This window comes from Prionailurus viverrinus, chromosome E1, assembly GCF_022837055.1.
Source record: "Prionailurus viverrinus isolate Anna chromosome E1, UM_Priviv_1.0, whole genome shotgun sequence".
Lineage (NCBI taxonomy): Eukaryota > Metazoa > Chordata > Mammalia > Carnivora > Felidae > Prionailurus > Prionailurus viverrinus.
The window spans coordinates 11,752,902-11,768,636 of NC_062574.1; the positions used below are offsets into that span (position 1 = coordinate 11,752,902).

The 15,735-nt window shown below is 52.6% G+C and overlaps 1 protein-coding gene across 7 annotated transcripts in view; it reads left to right on the top strand.

The window, feature by feature from the left end:
• Nucleotides 1–15,735, top strand: part of PEMT (phosphatidylethanolamine N-methyltransferase) — a 99,541-nt gene that overhangs the window by 21,556 nt on the left and 62,250 nt on the right. For 5 of the 7 annotated variants that reach the window (XM_047832466.1, XM_047832461.1, XM_047832462.1 and 2 more), the window contains one exon: nt 13,429–13,536. In XM_047832466.1, coding sequence (XP_047688422.1) covers nt 13,444–13,536 — 93 coding nt within the window. In that variant the 5' untranslated portion in view covers nt 13,429–13,443. Of the gene's footprint in view, nt 1–12,912; nt 12,965–13,030; nt 13,324–13,428; nt 13,537–15,735 lie in introns of those variants that run through there. The other 2 variants (XM_047832465.1, XM_047832463.1) reach the window with 2 other exon arrangements.

Consider the following 15,735-nt stretch of genomic DNA (forward strand, 5'->3'; position numbering starts at 1 on the left):
GGGATGATTAACTGGGTGTGTGTGGGAAGGGCTTTTTTGCTCTCTCCCTTCCAGAGCTTGGTGGGGCTGTGCGGTCGGAGAGAACGGGGAGTGTTTCCAGGGACAGGTCAGGGTGACCCTAGCTGACTAAAATTCAGTTTTTTCCACTGCTGTTGATACAGATAAGCTTCCTGTTACCGAAGGATTTTTTTTCTTAAAAACGACAACAACACAACATTATTATGTATTTGTCTTGTGGTAGTTCTCCTCCTTCAATCAAAATCTCTGTTTTTTTTTAATGTCTATTTTTTATTTATTTGGAGGTGGGGAGGGGCAGAGAGAGAGGGAGAGAGGGAATCCCAAGCAAGCTCCACACTCAGCAGGGAGCCCGATGCGAGGCTCAATCCCATGACCCTGGGATCATTACCTGAGCCGAAATCAAGAGTTGGATGCTCAACCGACTGAGACGCTCAGGCGCCCCCCAAAATCTCTGGTTTTAATCAGTCCCTGGCCCAAGTGAGCACCCAGGTTTCTCTTCACTCCATGGACATCTGTGCTAGCCCAGCACCATCCTATAGAAATAAAATATGTCCCGTTTATCATTTAAGCTTGTCTAAGGGGCACTTGGGTGGCTCAGTTGGTTAAGCGTCCGACTTCAGCTCAGGTCATGATTTCGAAGTTCATGGGTTCAAGCCCTCCCGTTGGTCTCCGTGCTGACAGCTCGGAGCCTGGAGCCTGCTTCAGATTCTGTAACTCCCTCTCTGCCCTTCCCCTGCTCAGCTCTCTGTCTCTCTCTCTGTCTCTCTCTCTCAAAAATAAAATAAACGTTAAAAACAAACAAACAAACTTGTAGCCACATTTTAAAAAGTAAAAAGAGGGGCGCCTGGATGGCTCAGTCAGTTAAGTGCCTGACTCTTGGTTTTCTGCTCAGGCCATGATCTCATGGTTCATGAGTTCGAGCCCCCTGGTGGACTCTGTGTTGACAATGCAGAGCCTGCTTGGGATTCTCTCTCCCTGTCTCTCTGCCCCTAGCCCACTGGTGCCCTTTCTCTCTCTCAAAATAAAATAAATAAACTTAAAAAATAAAAAAAGGGGTGCCTGGGTGGCTCAGTCGGCTAAGCGTCCGACTTCAGCTCAGGTCACGATCTCGCGGTCCTTGAGTTCGAGCCCCGCGTCGGGCTCTGGGCTGACAGCTCGGAGCCTGGAGCCTGTTTCCGATTCTGTGTCTCCCTCTCTTTCTGCCCCTCCCCCGTTCATGCTCTGTCTCTCTCTGTCCCAAAAATAAATAAACCTTAAAAAAAAACAAAAAAAAAAAAAAAAGAAATCAGTGACGTTACTTTTGACAGAATATTTTATTTAGCCTAATACCTGAAAAATACTATTTCGTCATGTGGCACACTGCAAGTTCTCAATAGCCACCTGTGGCAGGTGGCTGCCGTATTCGACAGAACAGGGCAGCCCTTGGGTACGACGCTCTTACCCTGTGCCTGTTCCAGCTGGTACGGAATGTTGGTTTTGTTTTTAAGTTCAAAAAGTCCCTCGTTGGGATGAGGAGTTGATCTGCTGTGACCTCACCGATCAAGGTTGTTCTTGGCCCTCCCTACCCTCCCTGCCATGGGTTGCCAGAGCCTTGCTCCCCAGCCTGCCAGTTTGCTGTTCACAGGCAGGGGCGCCTCCAGGACTCAGCAGATGGCTCCAGTGGGGCCTAGGGGTCCCGGCTTCTTGGAGAACCCAGTGTGGCAGGGCACAGTCACATGGGTGCCTCTCATGCCCTTTTCCTTTTTTAAAAAAAAAAAAATTTTTTTTAACGTTTATTTATTTTTTGAGACAGAGAGAGACAGAGCATGAGCAGGGGAGGGGTAGAGAGAGAGGGAGACACAGAATCCGAAGCAGGCTCCAGGCGCTGAGCCGTCCGCACAGAGCCCGACGCGGGGCTCGACCTCACAGACCGTGAGATCATGACCTGAGCCGAAGTCGGACGCTTAACTGACCAAGCCACCCAGGCACCCCTCTCATGCCCTTTTCCATACGGACTCACCTGCTCTCGTGAGCAGATGGATGGTGTCACTTAGCGTAGGTGTCAAGAGACGCGCTTCAGTTTCTGGATCTATAAAATGGCGGCAATAGTTGTAGGGTCCTCGTTTGTGATACAGGAGCCTGAGTAAACCATTGGAGACAAAATCCCTGTGGCAGGTGTGGGATGTCTTGACTGCCTTTCGGGGAAGGTGTTTGCCTGCGATACAAATTGTTTTTAAAGAATCTTTTGACGTTGGGGCACCCGGGTGCCTCAGTCACTTGAGCCTCTGACTCTTGTTGATTTCAGACCTGACCCAGGGTCGTGGGATCAAGCCCCGCGCGTTGGGCTCTGCACTGAGCGTGGGGCCTGCTTAAGATGTTCTCTCTCTCTCTCTCTCTCTCTCTCTCTCTCTCACTCTCTCTTTCTCTCGGCACCTGGGTGACTCAGTCCGTTAAGCATCTGACGCTTGGTCTTGGCTCAAGTCATGGCCTCTCAGTTCGTGAGTTCGAGCCCCACATCGTGCTTGCTGCTGTTAGCGTGGAGCTCGCTTGGGATTCTGTCTCTCCCCCTCTCTCTCTCTGCCCCTTCCTCACTCATGTATGCACTCTCAAAAATAAATATTTAAAAAATTAAAAAAAAAAGATTCTCCCTCTCAAATGAATTTTTTAAAATCTTCTGATGCTATTACTTTATTTAAATAAATATCAGTCCATTTTATTGGATGACTTATTTTGTGAAGTTCTCAAGGACAAAATCTTTATCTTCGGTATTTTGGATCAGTCAAGACAGGAGGGTTGGGGCTTTTTTCTGCCCCTCATTGTAACCTTGGAGAAGTCATTTAAACTCACAGAACCTCAGTTTCTTCTGCTTCTGTTGAAATGATCATGCGGCTCTTCCTTATTTGTCTGCTAATGTGGGGAATCACACTGATGCTTTGATTGTTGAACCAGCCCTGCATTCCGGGGGTGACTCAGGATCCTGATGTGTTAATCCTTTGTGTATGTTGCTAGATTTGCTTTGCTTTGTTTTATTGTTGAGGATTTTGGTGGCTGTATTCATGAGGAGTATGGTTTGTTGTTTTCTTGTTGTGCCTTTGTGTGGTTTTAGTATTAAGGTAACGCTGGCCTCTTAGTGTGAGTTGTGAAGTCATCCCTCCTGTACTGATTTCTGGGGGAAATTGTGTGGTTTTGGTGTTATCTCTTCCTTAAATGTTAGTAGAATTCATCCAATGAAACCATCAGGGCCTGGAGCTTTCTTTTTTGGAAGGTTTTTAAATGGGAATTTATTTTCTTTAGTAGATATAGGGCTATATCTTGGATGAACTTTGTTGGCTTATGTCTTTCCAAGATTGGACCATTTCATCTGAGTTGTTGACTTATGGGCATAAGCTCCTTTATTACTCCTCTAATGTTTGTGAGGTCAGTAGGGGAGGCCCCTCTTATATTCTCGGTATTGGTAATTTGTGTCTTCCTTTTCCCTTGGTCAATGTAGCTAGAGGTATTTTTTCCCAAAATACATGTTTTGGGTTTGATTTTTTTTTTTTTCCTCTGTGTTTTTCTGTTTTCAGTTTGATTGATTTTTGCTTTTATTTTTTCCTTTTGCTTGCTTTGAGTTTAATTTCCTTCTCTTTCTCTATTATGTTAAGGGTGAAGCCTATGTTACTCTTTTGAGCCTTTTCTTTTTCATCAAGATAACACTTATCTCTTAGCCCTCTGGCCCACAGTTTCTGATATTGCATTTTCATTTTCGTTCAGTTCAAAATATGTTAAAATTTCCCTTCAGACTTCCCCTTTGACCCATGGATCATTTGGAAGTGTGTTCTTTAGCAAATATCTGTCTGTTATTGATTTCTAGTTTAATTCTGTCATGATTCAGGAGCATTCTTTTATGCTTTCTGATTCTTTTATTTATTAAAATTTTTTTTAAGTTTACTTACTTATTTAGAGAGAGAGAGAGAGAGCACAAGCGGGGGAGGAACAGAGAGAGGGAGAGAAAGAGAATCCCAAGCAGGCTCCACGCTGTCAGCACAGAGCCTAAACCACGAGATCATGACCTGAGCTGAGATCAAGAGTCAGACGCTCAACTGACCGAGCCACCCGGGTGCCCCCTGATTCTTGGAAATTTAAGATTTGTTTTACAGCCCGATTTGGTCTGTCTTGGTGAATGTTTCCATGCTCCTGGGAAGAATGTGTTTTGCTGTGATCGTGGGACGTTCTATGAACGTCAGCTAGGCCAAGGGGTTGACAATATTGTTCAGGCCGTCCTCGTCGCTACTGATTTTCGCTCCTGCTGCTCCTACCTGCTCCCTCCTGCTTCCTAGCTGCTCCCTCAGTTCTGAGACAGGTCTCCAACTGTCACTGTGGATTTGTCTGTTTCTTCTTTCAGTTCCGTCGGTGTTTTCTTCATGTGTCGGCCTCAGTTTTTAATCTGCAAGATGGGCGTGTCTCACAGTGTTGTCGTGTGGACTGAATAGCACAGTAATAATAACTAACATCGATCCGACTTTGCCAGGTGCCAGACACGGTACTAAATGCTTTCTTCGCATTATCTCATTTAATCCTCCTGACAGTCCTGTGAAGGAGGTACCGCTACCTCAAAGCTTATGGAGGGCAGGATACCTGGGTGGCTCAGTCAGTTTAGCACCGGACTCTTGATTTTCTCCTCAGGTCATGACCTCACGATTTGTGAGGTCGAGTCCCGAGTGAGGCTCTGTGCTAACAGTGCGGAACCTGCTTGGGATTCTCCCTCCCTGTCTCTCTGCCCCTTCCCCCACTTATTCACGCGCTCTCTCTCAAAAATCAATAAATAAACATTAAAAAAACCAAAGTTTACTCGGGCTCGTCGGGGGTGGCTCAGTCAGTTGAGCGTCCGACTCTTGATTTCTGTTCAGGTTACCATCTCATGGGTTCGTGGGATTGAGCCCCACATCAGGTTCTGCCCTAGAGTGCGGAGCCTGCTTTTGCTGTCACTCTTTCTCTGCCCCTCCCTTTTTCTCTCTCTAAATAAATAAATAAATAAACAAACACGAAAAAAATAAAACAAACAAACAAGCAAAGCTTACTGAGGGCACTTGGCTTGCCCAAGCTTGTGAAGGGTTTGTGGAGCCCGACCAGGCTGGGGTGCACCGTGTCTTAGGACTGTGCTCTGTCCTGCCTCATTAAAGCCACGGCTGGGTGCCCGGTAACTTCCCAGTGAAGGTCAGCTGGCTTATTGTCATGATTACTCTTAATATATGACACTTATTTAAATAAATGTACTCAGCAGCATCGGCCTAGTGGGGTGTGTCCTGGGCCCTTGAGGGCGAACGAAAGAAAAGGGGTCTGCAGCTCACGATCACGTTGTGCAGTTGAGAGGGCACCCAAGGTTAGGTGAGGGCCTTGAGAAGCACGGGACCCGTGGATGCCACTCCCAGGCCCGGGGCTCACTGATTAGGGTGCACGTGAGCCGCCAGAGGGGTTTTGCACTTGGCCCGGGACACACGAGTTGAGTGAAGCATGAATGAACGTCTTCCCCCTTCCCGAAAGGAGTTGCGGATTTGGGGGAATTAGAGCAGCTGCTGGCCATTTCTTTTTGTTCTGGGATTTAGGAGCGCTTCAAATGCCAGCTGGGGGCTACCTTCCTTGGATCCGTGTCCCCTCTCTACCTTTTCCTTAGGATGACTGTATTCCTGGAGGGCCTCTCCAGAAGAGGCGAGATGTCTGTCTGCCAGCAAAACAGAGGGAGGGGACAGAAGAGCCTCAGCCTTAGAAGCACCCTCTGCACCTCGTACTCTGACACTCGTTCTCTCCTCTGCCCAGAATGTAACCTTGGGGGCGAGGGGCAGTCTTGTCACCCCTACTTCATGAAAGAGAAACCCTGGGCTGAGACTGGTCACGGAAGGCCTGCCCAAGTGGTCCTTCCTGGAGGGTGGGAGTACCCTGACCCCAGCCCAGATTGTGAGCTGCCCGGAGACCTTCTTCTAAGCCAGATGCGCCCCCCTCCGCTCCCATGCAGAGGAGCTAAAATGCGGTTGGGAGCCTGCCTGAGTATAAAACTTCTTTGAGGAAAAAGACTCCAGCACATTCATTCTTGTGTCAGACACAGGGCTCTAACCAAAAGCTGCCCAGTAAATGTTGCCTGAATCGACCGAGAACGCCAGGGGCCCGCGGGGTCCCCCCGGGAAAGGCAGCCCCCACCCTCACCCCGCTCCTCCTGCCCTTTGCTGTCTGTGGTGTGTGGATCCCACTTGCGATCGATGTGACTTTGACTCTCTGGGCCTCTACTGTTTGTTTGGATGTCACAATGTGACCCTGGGTGCTGTTGACCTGCGGTGAATCCTTCCCTGAAGTGTCCTCAAAGCCTGTAGGCAGTACAGGGAAATTGCCATGAGCCGCTTCCTTGCCGACTTGTAGCGTTTCGGGAGCTGAGCCCATTCGTCCGTGACCTGAGTGGAATTCTTCCGTGGTTGGGTAGGTAGCGCCTCTCCTCTGTTCAAACACAGAGGTCTGCAGTCTGTGACCTTGGAGAGGAGTTCCATTCTTAGAATTAGCCGGTACAGAAAGCCAGGACTTTTGCTGCTTTAACAAGATTGGGGCAGGGACGGGAGGGGTGGGGGACCCTCCGCTTAGTCAAGGCTGCCCACTTGTGTGCAGGGGTGACCGAGGGACCAGGGATCCAGGACCCTCCTGATCTGCTCAAGTGTGACCCGGGGTGTTTTGTTCTTTTCTGCTGATCCAGTTTTAGGCGGGAGGTCCGCCCTTTCAGGTGAGTTTTGGGAAGTGACGACAATCAGGAAAGGACCTTCAGGTCTCTGGAGTGGGAAGCCAGAAGGGCCTCCCCTCTGCTGCCCGGAATACCCCTGTGGACCATTAGTCATTCTCCCCTGCTGAGCAGGCCCTTCTCCAGGCAACGCAGATCCCCCACTCTCAAGGTGACCGAGGTGACTGGATGCTTCCTTCCCAGCAAGACAGTTTGACCCCAGGGCACGGAGACCTGGGTGGGAGTCGAGGTTTCGGTTTTAACCCGTTTAGCCCTAGTTGGGGGATCCTGCTTGATGTTACCTGCTGCCAGCTTCGGCAGGTGTTAGCTGGTTAACCTTTCGGTACCTCAGTTTCCCTTCTCTGCTTCAGCTCCCACAAAGGCTGAAGGAAAGAAGCATATTTCTCCTGCTCCTCTGCTGTGTCTCTTTGGGAGCGTTCAAGACTTTTGTCCTTGCCCCACCGGCAGCAAGCAGTGGCTGCAGCACTTCTGAGTCCCAACAGAAAGCCCCAGTTTCTGTCAGGAATCCGGAAGGGCTGATATGGCCAAGGCCTGGCTCTGCTCTCCTCCTGTGATCTGGGAGCTTCTCTGAGCCTTTGGCTTTCTTATCTGCAAAGTGGGCATTACAATAGTGCTTGCCGGGATGAGGTATGTGAACTTTAAATAAATGCCTTTTGATTGTGGTACCTGGCATCGTGAAGGTTCTTGAAGGAGGTCTTAGTCCTCAGACCCCCGCCCAGAGTAGGGCCTCCCTAGTAGATGCTCAGAAAGACATTGAGTTGAATCCTTAAAAATATCTGCCACATTTCCAGAGGACATTGTTTTCCCCCAAGGGCCTGGTGGGGAAATAGGGGACACAGTTCCCAGTTCCCAGGCTGAGGCTCTTGCTCACTTTCCTCCCTGGGGAGGTGTAATTTACACGCAGCGAAATGCCCAGACCTTAGTGCCCAGTTGGAAGGTCTGACACGCAAGCTCCTGACTGGCTATCCAGGCTCCAGTTGAGATGGGGAATATTTCCATCACCCCAGAAAGTTCCCTGTGCTCCTCCCAGTCAGTGCCCCACCTTGCTTCCCAGGTGGTCACAGTCCAGGTGGCTGCGCCTTCTTAGGCCGGCGCTGAACCACCGGTCCGGCTCTCTCCTGCTCGGTGTCCCCAGGCCTGGGTTTCCAGCCGTGACGCCCTGGCCATCGTCTGCACCCTGTCTCCAGCTACCTGGGACTCTGCTCTGTACCTCACGCTTTACCCTCTTTCCTCTGGCTTGATCACGCTGGCACAGGGTCAGCCCGTGGGACGGGAGGCGCCACGCTGAGGGCATGCCAGGTTTGCCTGGGACTTTGGGATTTCTTGTCCTCGGCCAGCCACTAGCTCGCGGCAAAAAGTGATGAGGAGCTGGGAATCCCAAGGCAGCGCAGGCTGTGTGGGCATGGATTGGGGCCCTGAGAATCACACCCGCAGATAACGCAGTTTGCCTATCCTTGAAATGAGGATGCTGATGATGGCGGGGGAGAGGGCTGGAGGGAGGGCTGTCGGAGAGGATATTTTACTTCTCTGTACTTCGTGAGAATAGACCACTGCCAGCTGCAGACCCTGACTGTTGTTCTTTTCATTGTCATGAGCAAACGCTGCCTTAACTGTGTTGGAGGGCAGGCGAACAGGAACAGAGAGTTCTGGCTTAGAAGAACAGTGGCCCTAAAAGGGAGTCTGGCTAACAATAAAATCCTTGTCTGTCCCGTTGCCGTATGAATTCCCGTGGGAAGCGTCTGCTCTTGTGAAAGCTAGCAAGGGTGAAAAGTACATTTCACGTGTCAGGTGTGCTGGCCCTAAGCTCCGCTGTTTGATGATTCAGAGGGCAAGCCTGGGTCTTAGAGGACCTTTTGTGGGCAGCCGTGGGTGGATGGATCGTGAGGACGCCTGGCTTATAGAGTTGATAAATGGGGTGAGTAGTATCTGGAGGGGACGATGGGTAGTGGAATTCAGGGAAGGGGGGGTCAGGACTCCTAGTAATCCCTGGTGCTCCTCTCTACACACACCTCCCACCCAGCTGTACACCCTACGGACGGGCAGGCCCCACCCAGGGAGACTGACCTGTCTTGAAGAGATCCCATCCCTGGGGTTTCTGAGAACCTGAGAAAGCCCTACCCCGCCCCTGGTCTGGCCAAACCACCTCCCGCCAATGCCTGCGAACACTGCTTGATTTCCCAGCGTAAAAGATGCCGTAAAAATATTTCCGAAGCGCAGCATCTGGGCGGCTGGTGAATCTGCGGCCTCAGAAGCAGAGGGATCCGCCGGACGCCTGCCGGCTGTGCACCGGCAGAATCTCCACGGCGGCCACTTGGGCAATTTCCTGCCTTCAGTTTGAAACCAGGAGGGAGGGGATCGGAGTCCCCGGAGCACAGGCAGCTGAGCTGGAGGGCCCCTTAGGGATGTACCTTTAGCCCCTGCTTTTTGCTCGTGATGAAATGAGAGCCGCTCATGGAAGATACAGAGAGGGAGGAAAAAAATGGCCCTTAGCCTGGAGGAACAAGTATGCTATAGGGACAGATGACCAAATCCTCACAACAGGGTGGACACTAAGGGCACAAGAGAGAGTGCCATGGGTGAAGTTAGAGGAGAGGCTCCCACTGGGTCTTGAGGGATGAGTAGGAGTTTGCCTAGAGGTGTCAGAGGCGTGGGGAGTATTTCAGACATGTGCAGACCCATGGTAAAAGGGTCTGGAGCAAGGTGTTTGGTGCGAGAGATAGGGTGAGGCAGGAAGGGTGGCAGGTGAGATGGACACAGGGGAGTTCGTCGCCTGTCAGTGAGCGCTGGGATGGGTGAGCCCAGGGCAGGGGAGGAGGCCTGGGGATCAGAGCATGGCAGGAGGTGAGGCGTGGGAAGCTGGCTGGGGCTAGAGTGCCCCAGCCTGAGGGCAGTGGGATCAGTGGGGTCAACGGACATATCGGAGTCATGGACGAGAGGGGAGAAGGGTCAATGATGGGCAAGTTGTGGCTGGGTGTTGAGGGTTGAGATGGGGACCGGGGAGGAGGGGCAGTGAGGCAGGTGCTGCTCTGTAAGTGGCTGAGCAGGCCCAGAGCAGCACTCTGGTGGCTCCCCAGACCAGCTCTCTTTCCATCCCCCCCACAACCCCACCCTCAGCCCCATCACAGACTCTCAATGGGCGGGTCCTTCCAGGCCCGGGTGCTTGATGAATGTTTCGTTTCACACAGAAGACAGAACGCCCTTTGGTTCAGTCCCAGGTTCTAAGAGGCTTTGGGGCTGAGGGGTGCATGTCTCTCTCTAGGGTGGGCAGCCTGTTTTGAGGCCTGTTCTGGCTGTTTTGTCCTTCATGAGTGGCTCCGCCTCTCCTGGCGTGTGCTCCAGGGCAACTTGGAATTTCTGTCATGGCCCGAGGCTTCATGAGGGGCCTGTCCTGACAGCTTGGTACTGGCGCAGGGGGACCTCTGACCTGGGAGCAGAGGGAGGAGGAAGCTGGAAGGCAGGCCAAGGGGTTTCCGGCCTCGTGGGTGTTGGCAGCGCCCGGGGTGCCCAGAGGCTGTGGTCGCTGTGAGGCCAGGGTCTGTTTGAATGTCACCCTTCCCCGTTCGCTGAGTGGGTCCTCCTGCGTCATTTGTTTATTAATAATGGGCTTGTGTGCCCGTGTGGCCACTTTGCCCCTCAGTCACCTTATCCACATGTTTACTTAGTGGTGCCTTTGTGGCTTTGCTGGTTCATTCATTGGGTTCATTCATTCTTAGCCCTGCCCTTGGCCTCGTAGAGGTGAAGGTTTGCCCTTGCCTGGGAAGGATGTGCTGGGCCACGTCCTCCATGCTCAGTGACTTTCCAGAATCTTCCCACACCACACTCTTGGGCACTGTCTAGATGGCAGGCTGAGTTACACCGGGAGAAGGGGGCTCGGCGAAGCAAGAGTTGGAGTAGAGGGGGCTGCTTGTCCTCCAGGGCTGGGTGACCTGTGGGGCCGACCAGGTCAGGAGCATTGCCTACTCAATCCCCAAGAAAGGTAGAGACGGAGATATTCCTCGAAAGGATACTATTAGGGTCCCCAAACGAAGCGAAACAGAACAGAAAATACCATCAAAGCCAACATTATGAGGGGCGCCTGGGTGGCTCAGTCGGTTGAGCGGCCGACTTCGGCTCAGGTCGTGATCTCATGCTCCGTGAGTTCGAGCCCCGCGTCAGGCTCTGTGCTGACAGCTCAGAGCCTGGAGCCTGTTTCAGATTCTGTGTCTCCCTCTCTCTCTCTGCCCCTCCCTTGCTCATGCTCTGTCTCTCTGTCTCAAAAATAAATAAATAAAACGTTAAAAAAAAATGTAAAAAAAAGCCAACATTATGACAACGCTGTCACTCTGATGGACTTAGACTCATTTTACAATTTAGGCTTATTTTTACTTTGATTTGACGTGGAGAGTCACCATATTTTCAGTGCATTGGCCCTCAAGTCCTTTCTAAAAGCAGAAAGAAAAAGTCCAGAGAGTAATGCAGGGATACAGCAAATACCACTCGAAATCGGAAGTGTCCTATTATCTTTTTTTTTAAATATTTATTTATTTTTGAGACAGAGACAGAGCGAGAGAGAGAGAGAGAGAGAGAGAGAGCGTGCACCACCCCCCAGACACACATGAGTGGGGGCAGGGCAGAGAAAGAAAGGGAGAGAATCCCAAGCAGGCTCCACACTGTCAGTGAAGAGTCTGATGCAGGGCTTGAACTCACAAACTGTGAGATCGTGACCGAAGTTGAAATCAAGAGTTGGGCTCTCTACTGACTGAGCCACCCAGGCACCCCCTACCTTTTTTTTGAAGAAAGAAATCGGTGTTTCAAGTGTTCAGCTCTTCTGTTTCCTTGTCCCCAGAGGCAGGATGTCTCAATTCTGCCTGTGGGGGGATGCACTGGGGCCATGCCTGGAGACATTTTTGGTTGTCGCAACTGGGCAGAGCTACCAGCACCCGGTGGGTGAAGGCCAGGGGTGTGATTGAACACCCTAGGGTGCAGGGACGGCCTTGCCACAGAAAGTGATCCTGCCCCAAGTGTCAAAGTGGAGGGCAGGAGACCCCACTACGGATGTGGAAAATAGTGTGAATGTGTTAGCATGTTGCATGCCAGTCTTTTTTTTTTAAACACACACACAGAAAGAACATTTAGCACCGTGTGGTTTGTGTTATTTTCTAAACATGTGTATATATGCTGTGGGAAATCTACAGCTCTCTTTATTCATTTGACTTTTTTTTCTTTTTTGAGATTTGTTTAAGGGATCTCTCCACCCAACATGGGGCTCAAACTCACGACCCCCAGATCAAGAGTCGATGCTCCCACTGACTGAGCCAGCCAGGTGCCCCTCATCTGACATGCTTTTCTTTAATGTTTATTTTTGAGGGAAAGAGAGAGAAAGACAGGGTGTGAGCAGGGGTGAGCAGAGAGAGAGGGAGACACAGAATGCGAAGCAGGCCCCAGGCTCTGAGCTGTGAGCACAGAGTCCCATGCGGGGCTTGAACTCACGAACAGCGAGATCATGACCTGAGCTGAAGTTGGACGCTTCACCGGCTGAGCCCCCCAGGCGCCCCAGCACATGTTTTGAAGAATATCACAAGTCAGGGCGCCTGGGTGGCTCAGTCAGTGAAGCGTCCAGCTCTTGATCTCAGCTCAGCTCTTGATCTCAGGGTGGTGAGTTCAAGCCCTGCGTTGGGGTCCGTGCTGGGTGTGAAGCCTACTTAAAAAAATATATATATGGGGCGCCTGGGTGGCTCAGTCGGTTAAGCGGCCGACTTCGGCTCAGGTCATGATCTCGCGGTCCGTGAGTTTGAGCCCCGCGTCGGGCTCTGTGCTGACAGCTCAGAGCCTGGAGCCTGTTTCAGATTCTGTGTCTCCCTCTCTCTGACCCTCCCCCGTTCATGCTTTGTCTCTCTTTGTCTCGAAAATAAACAAACGTTAAAAAAAAATAAAAAATAAAATAAAAAAAAATATATGTCACAAGTTGACACAAATGGCTAGTTTGTTTAAATTCTGTAGTTTCGCTCCCTTAGGAATGGGCCACATTCCATTTATCCTTCTTCCACAGGTGGACAGCTAAGTGGTCATGCTTTTCGTGACAGGCGTGCCAGATGGAAACATCTTTGCACATGCGCCTTGCACACTCATGGGCGTGTCTCTGGGACAGGTGCTCGGGAGTGCAATCGCAGGCAGTAGGAGCACAGCTTTCAGTTCACACCTTCCTCAGCGCTCAAGACTATCTGTCGTCAGGTTTGGCGAGAGGAGGCTCGTTAATGTTGCTTCAGTTTGCATTTACCTGATTGCCAGCCCCTCGGCTTTGCTCCAAAGCCCTCTGCACGGTCCCAGTGACAGCACCTGGTGACCCAGACATTGGTCCTGGCGGGGTCACTCCCCCCTGCAGGGTGCTGGCTGCTCATCCTGTCTCAGAGCCACCGATTTCCGGGCATAGCGTCCCCGCACTCCGCTCTGCTGCTGCAAGCCCGGCCACCCTTCGACAGGGCACCACACGGCTGATTGGCTTTCGCCTTTTATCTTCCGTTTTATGATTACACAGTAGTAACCTTCGCTGGACTTGCCTGTGCCCGCGCCTCCCGGCGTGTTCCCGGAGGGTAACTTTGTTTCCGAGTTCCGGAGGCTTGTCACTCCTTGTCCCGCAGGTGGGGGCCGGAGGGGACTGGGCAGGTCTCCTGCTGACGCTGGCTGTGTCCCTGCAGGCAGACCTCTGCGTTATGACCCGGCTGCTGGGCTACGTGGACCCCTCGGATCCCTGCTTTGTGGCTGCCATCCTCACCATCACTTTCAACCCGCTCTTCTGGAATGTGGTAAGTACCCTGCGCCCATATTATCTGGGCCAGCTGCACGGACAGACAGATGGATGGCTCTTCCCTCCCCACGTCTGTCTCTGCCAGCGTGGAATCGTCCTTTCTGTTTCCCCGTCAGTCTCAGAGCCCAGGTAGGGGATGCGGACCAGGGAAGCCCCTCATTTTGGGGATCCCACAGCATCCTGACAGCGATAGCCCTGGGCTGCTGTGGGCTGGGCCAGTGGGGCTGTCCTGTGATGCGGGTGCCCAGCTGTGCCCGACGATCTCAGCCTTCTCCTCCGTGAAGTAGACGGCCTCGGCTTGGGGGCTGCCCTCCTCCTCTGCCATGCTTCGCAGGGAAGCCGCTTTCTTGGGAATCCTCGCCCCCTCGGATGTGCTCCAGAAACATGATTATTTGTCCTGAATGAGGCTTCCTGCAAAAGGGTTCGCACATCGCTGGACTTTGTGTGCTGGGTGGCAGGCAAAACAGGAGACAGAGCAGCACCCAGTTCTTCTGTGGGTCCAGGGGACGCCCAGGGGACGCTTGGAGCACGGAGAGCCGGGTGGGACCAGGCTGTGTGGGAAGGGGGCCCCGAACCCTCTGAGGAAGGTGTGGGAATGCAGGACAGTCTCTCCTGGCCCCTGCCAGGATGTGGGGGAAGCTCGTGGGGTTTCTGGAAGCATGGAAAGGGGCGGCCGCGGTGCCCCCTGAGGCTCCTGCCCTGTGTCTGATCTCGGGTTTGCTGATGCAGAGCCACGGACATCCTGTGATCACCCTTGAGGGTAGCCTGAAGAATAAGGCCAAGCTCAGCGTTAGCAACACGCTGTTCCAGACTGTTTTCATTTCAGGTGACCACTTGGTCCCAGGGGCAGAACAGGACATGTTTTTCATCTGGTTTATGAGTTAGGTCTTTTCTCTATCTGGGGAGGTCGGAGGTGGGTGGGAGCGGGGGGTGGGGTGGGGGCGGGGCTGCTCATCTCAAGGAGGCCGCATTCGGAATGTTCTGTCCCTCCTCTGGCCGCCCTGAACACACTGGGCCCACGCTGAGGTGGTTGGTGGCGGCCCCCGGCTGAAGGCGACCTGAGGGGCGGGATGAGCTCTGAGGGCTTGCTTTGCCTAAAACCATTCCTCGGGCCTTCGGGGACCCCCGCCACACCCCACACGGGACCGCCTCCCTGTTCATTAAGGATGTCTGGATGGGGAGATTGCCGTGGATTGTTGGGGTGGCCTGAAATGTAGTCACATGTGTCCTTATAAGGGCGGGGGGCAGAGGGAGATGTGAACACACTGGCTTTGGAGACTGAGGTGATAGGGCCACCAGCCAAGGAAGGCGGGGCCACTGGTGGGGAAGGCGGGGCCACCAGGAGCTGGCACAGGCCAGGACTGGATTCTCACCTAGAGCCTCTGGGAGAGTGGGGCCCTGCTGGCTCCTAAATTTGGCCTAGAGACACAGATTTTGGACTTGTGGCCCACGGAGCTGTGAGAACGTGCATTCCTGTTGTTCTAAAGCACCTGGTTTGTGGTGATTGGTTACAGCAGCCACAGGAAACTGGTGCAGGATATGAGACAGGTTGTTGGTCCCTGCGAGGAGAACCTGCAGTCGGCCAGGAGTGTGCAGTGCTCTCCCCTGTTCACCGTCCTCCCCCGGAAGGCCTGGCTTTGACCGCCAGTCCCACTGGCCTCCCCGCGCTGGGGGCTCGGCTCGCCGGCCTGCTGGGTGCGCAGTGGGTCCCCGGGACACTATTTCATGCACAAGCCCCTTCCATTATTTCCCGCTGGGCCTTCCAACAGTGTGGTTTTGCAAGTTCATTTTGAAGTCACTTGGTGGCCCACAGCCAGGTTGAGGTGCTTAAGATTTGCGAGGCAGGCAGCTCGTGTCTGTGCGCTCGCCGTAAGGCTTGTTTCTTTTGTCGTAGCGTTTGATTTGCCCTGTTTCTGCAAAAGTTGTACGCTGGCACGGTGTGTGGTCATTAGCGGGAGGGAGAGCTTTTCGGTCGGTTCAGAATGGGAGAAGTTACGGAAACACATTGTGGTTTAGCGGGATGCCGCTGGCTGGGCAGTGGGAACGGGACCGGGAGGCTGGAAGAACTGGTCTGAGTGGGACCCCAGCTCTGTGACACCCTGGGGATGAGAATCCCAGCAGTAAGGGAGGTCACACCTGTGAAAGCCTTTGATGAGCATCGATTCAGTCCTCCCTCCCCGTGCTTGGCCATTGTGCT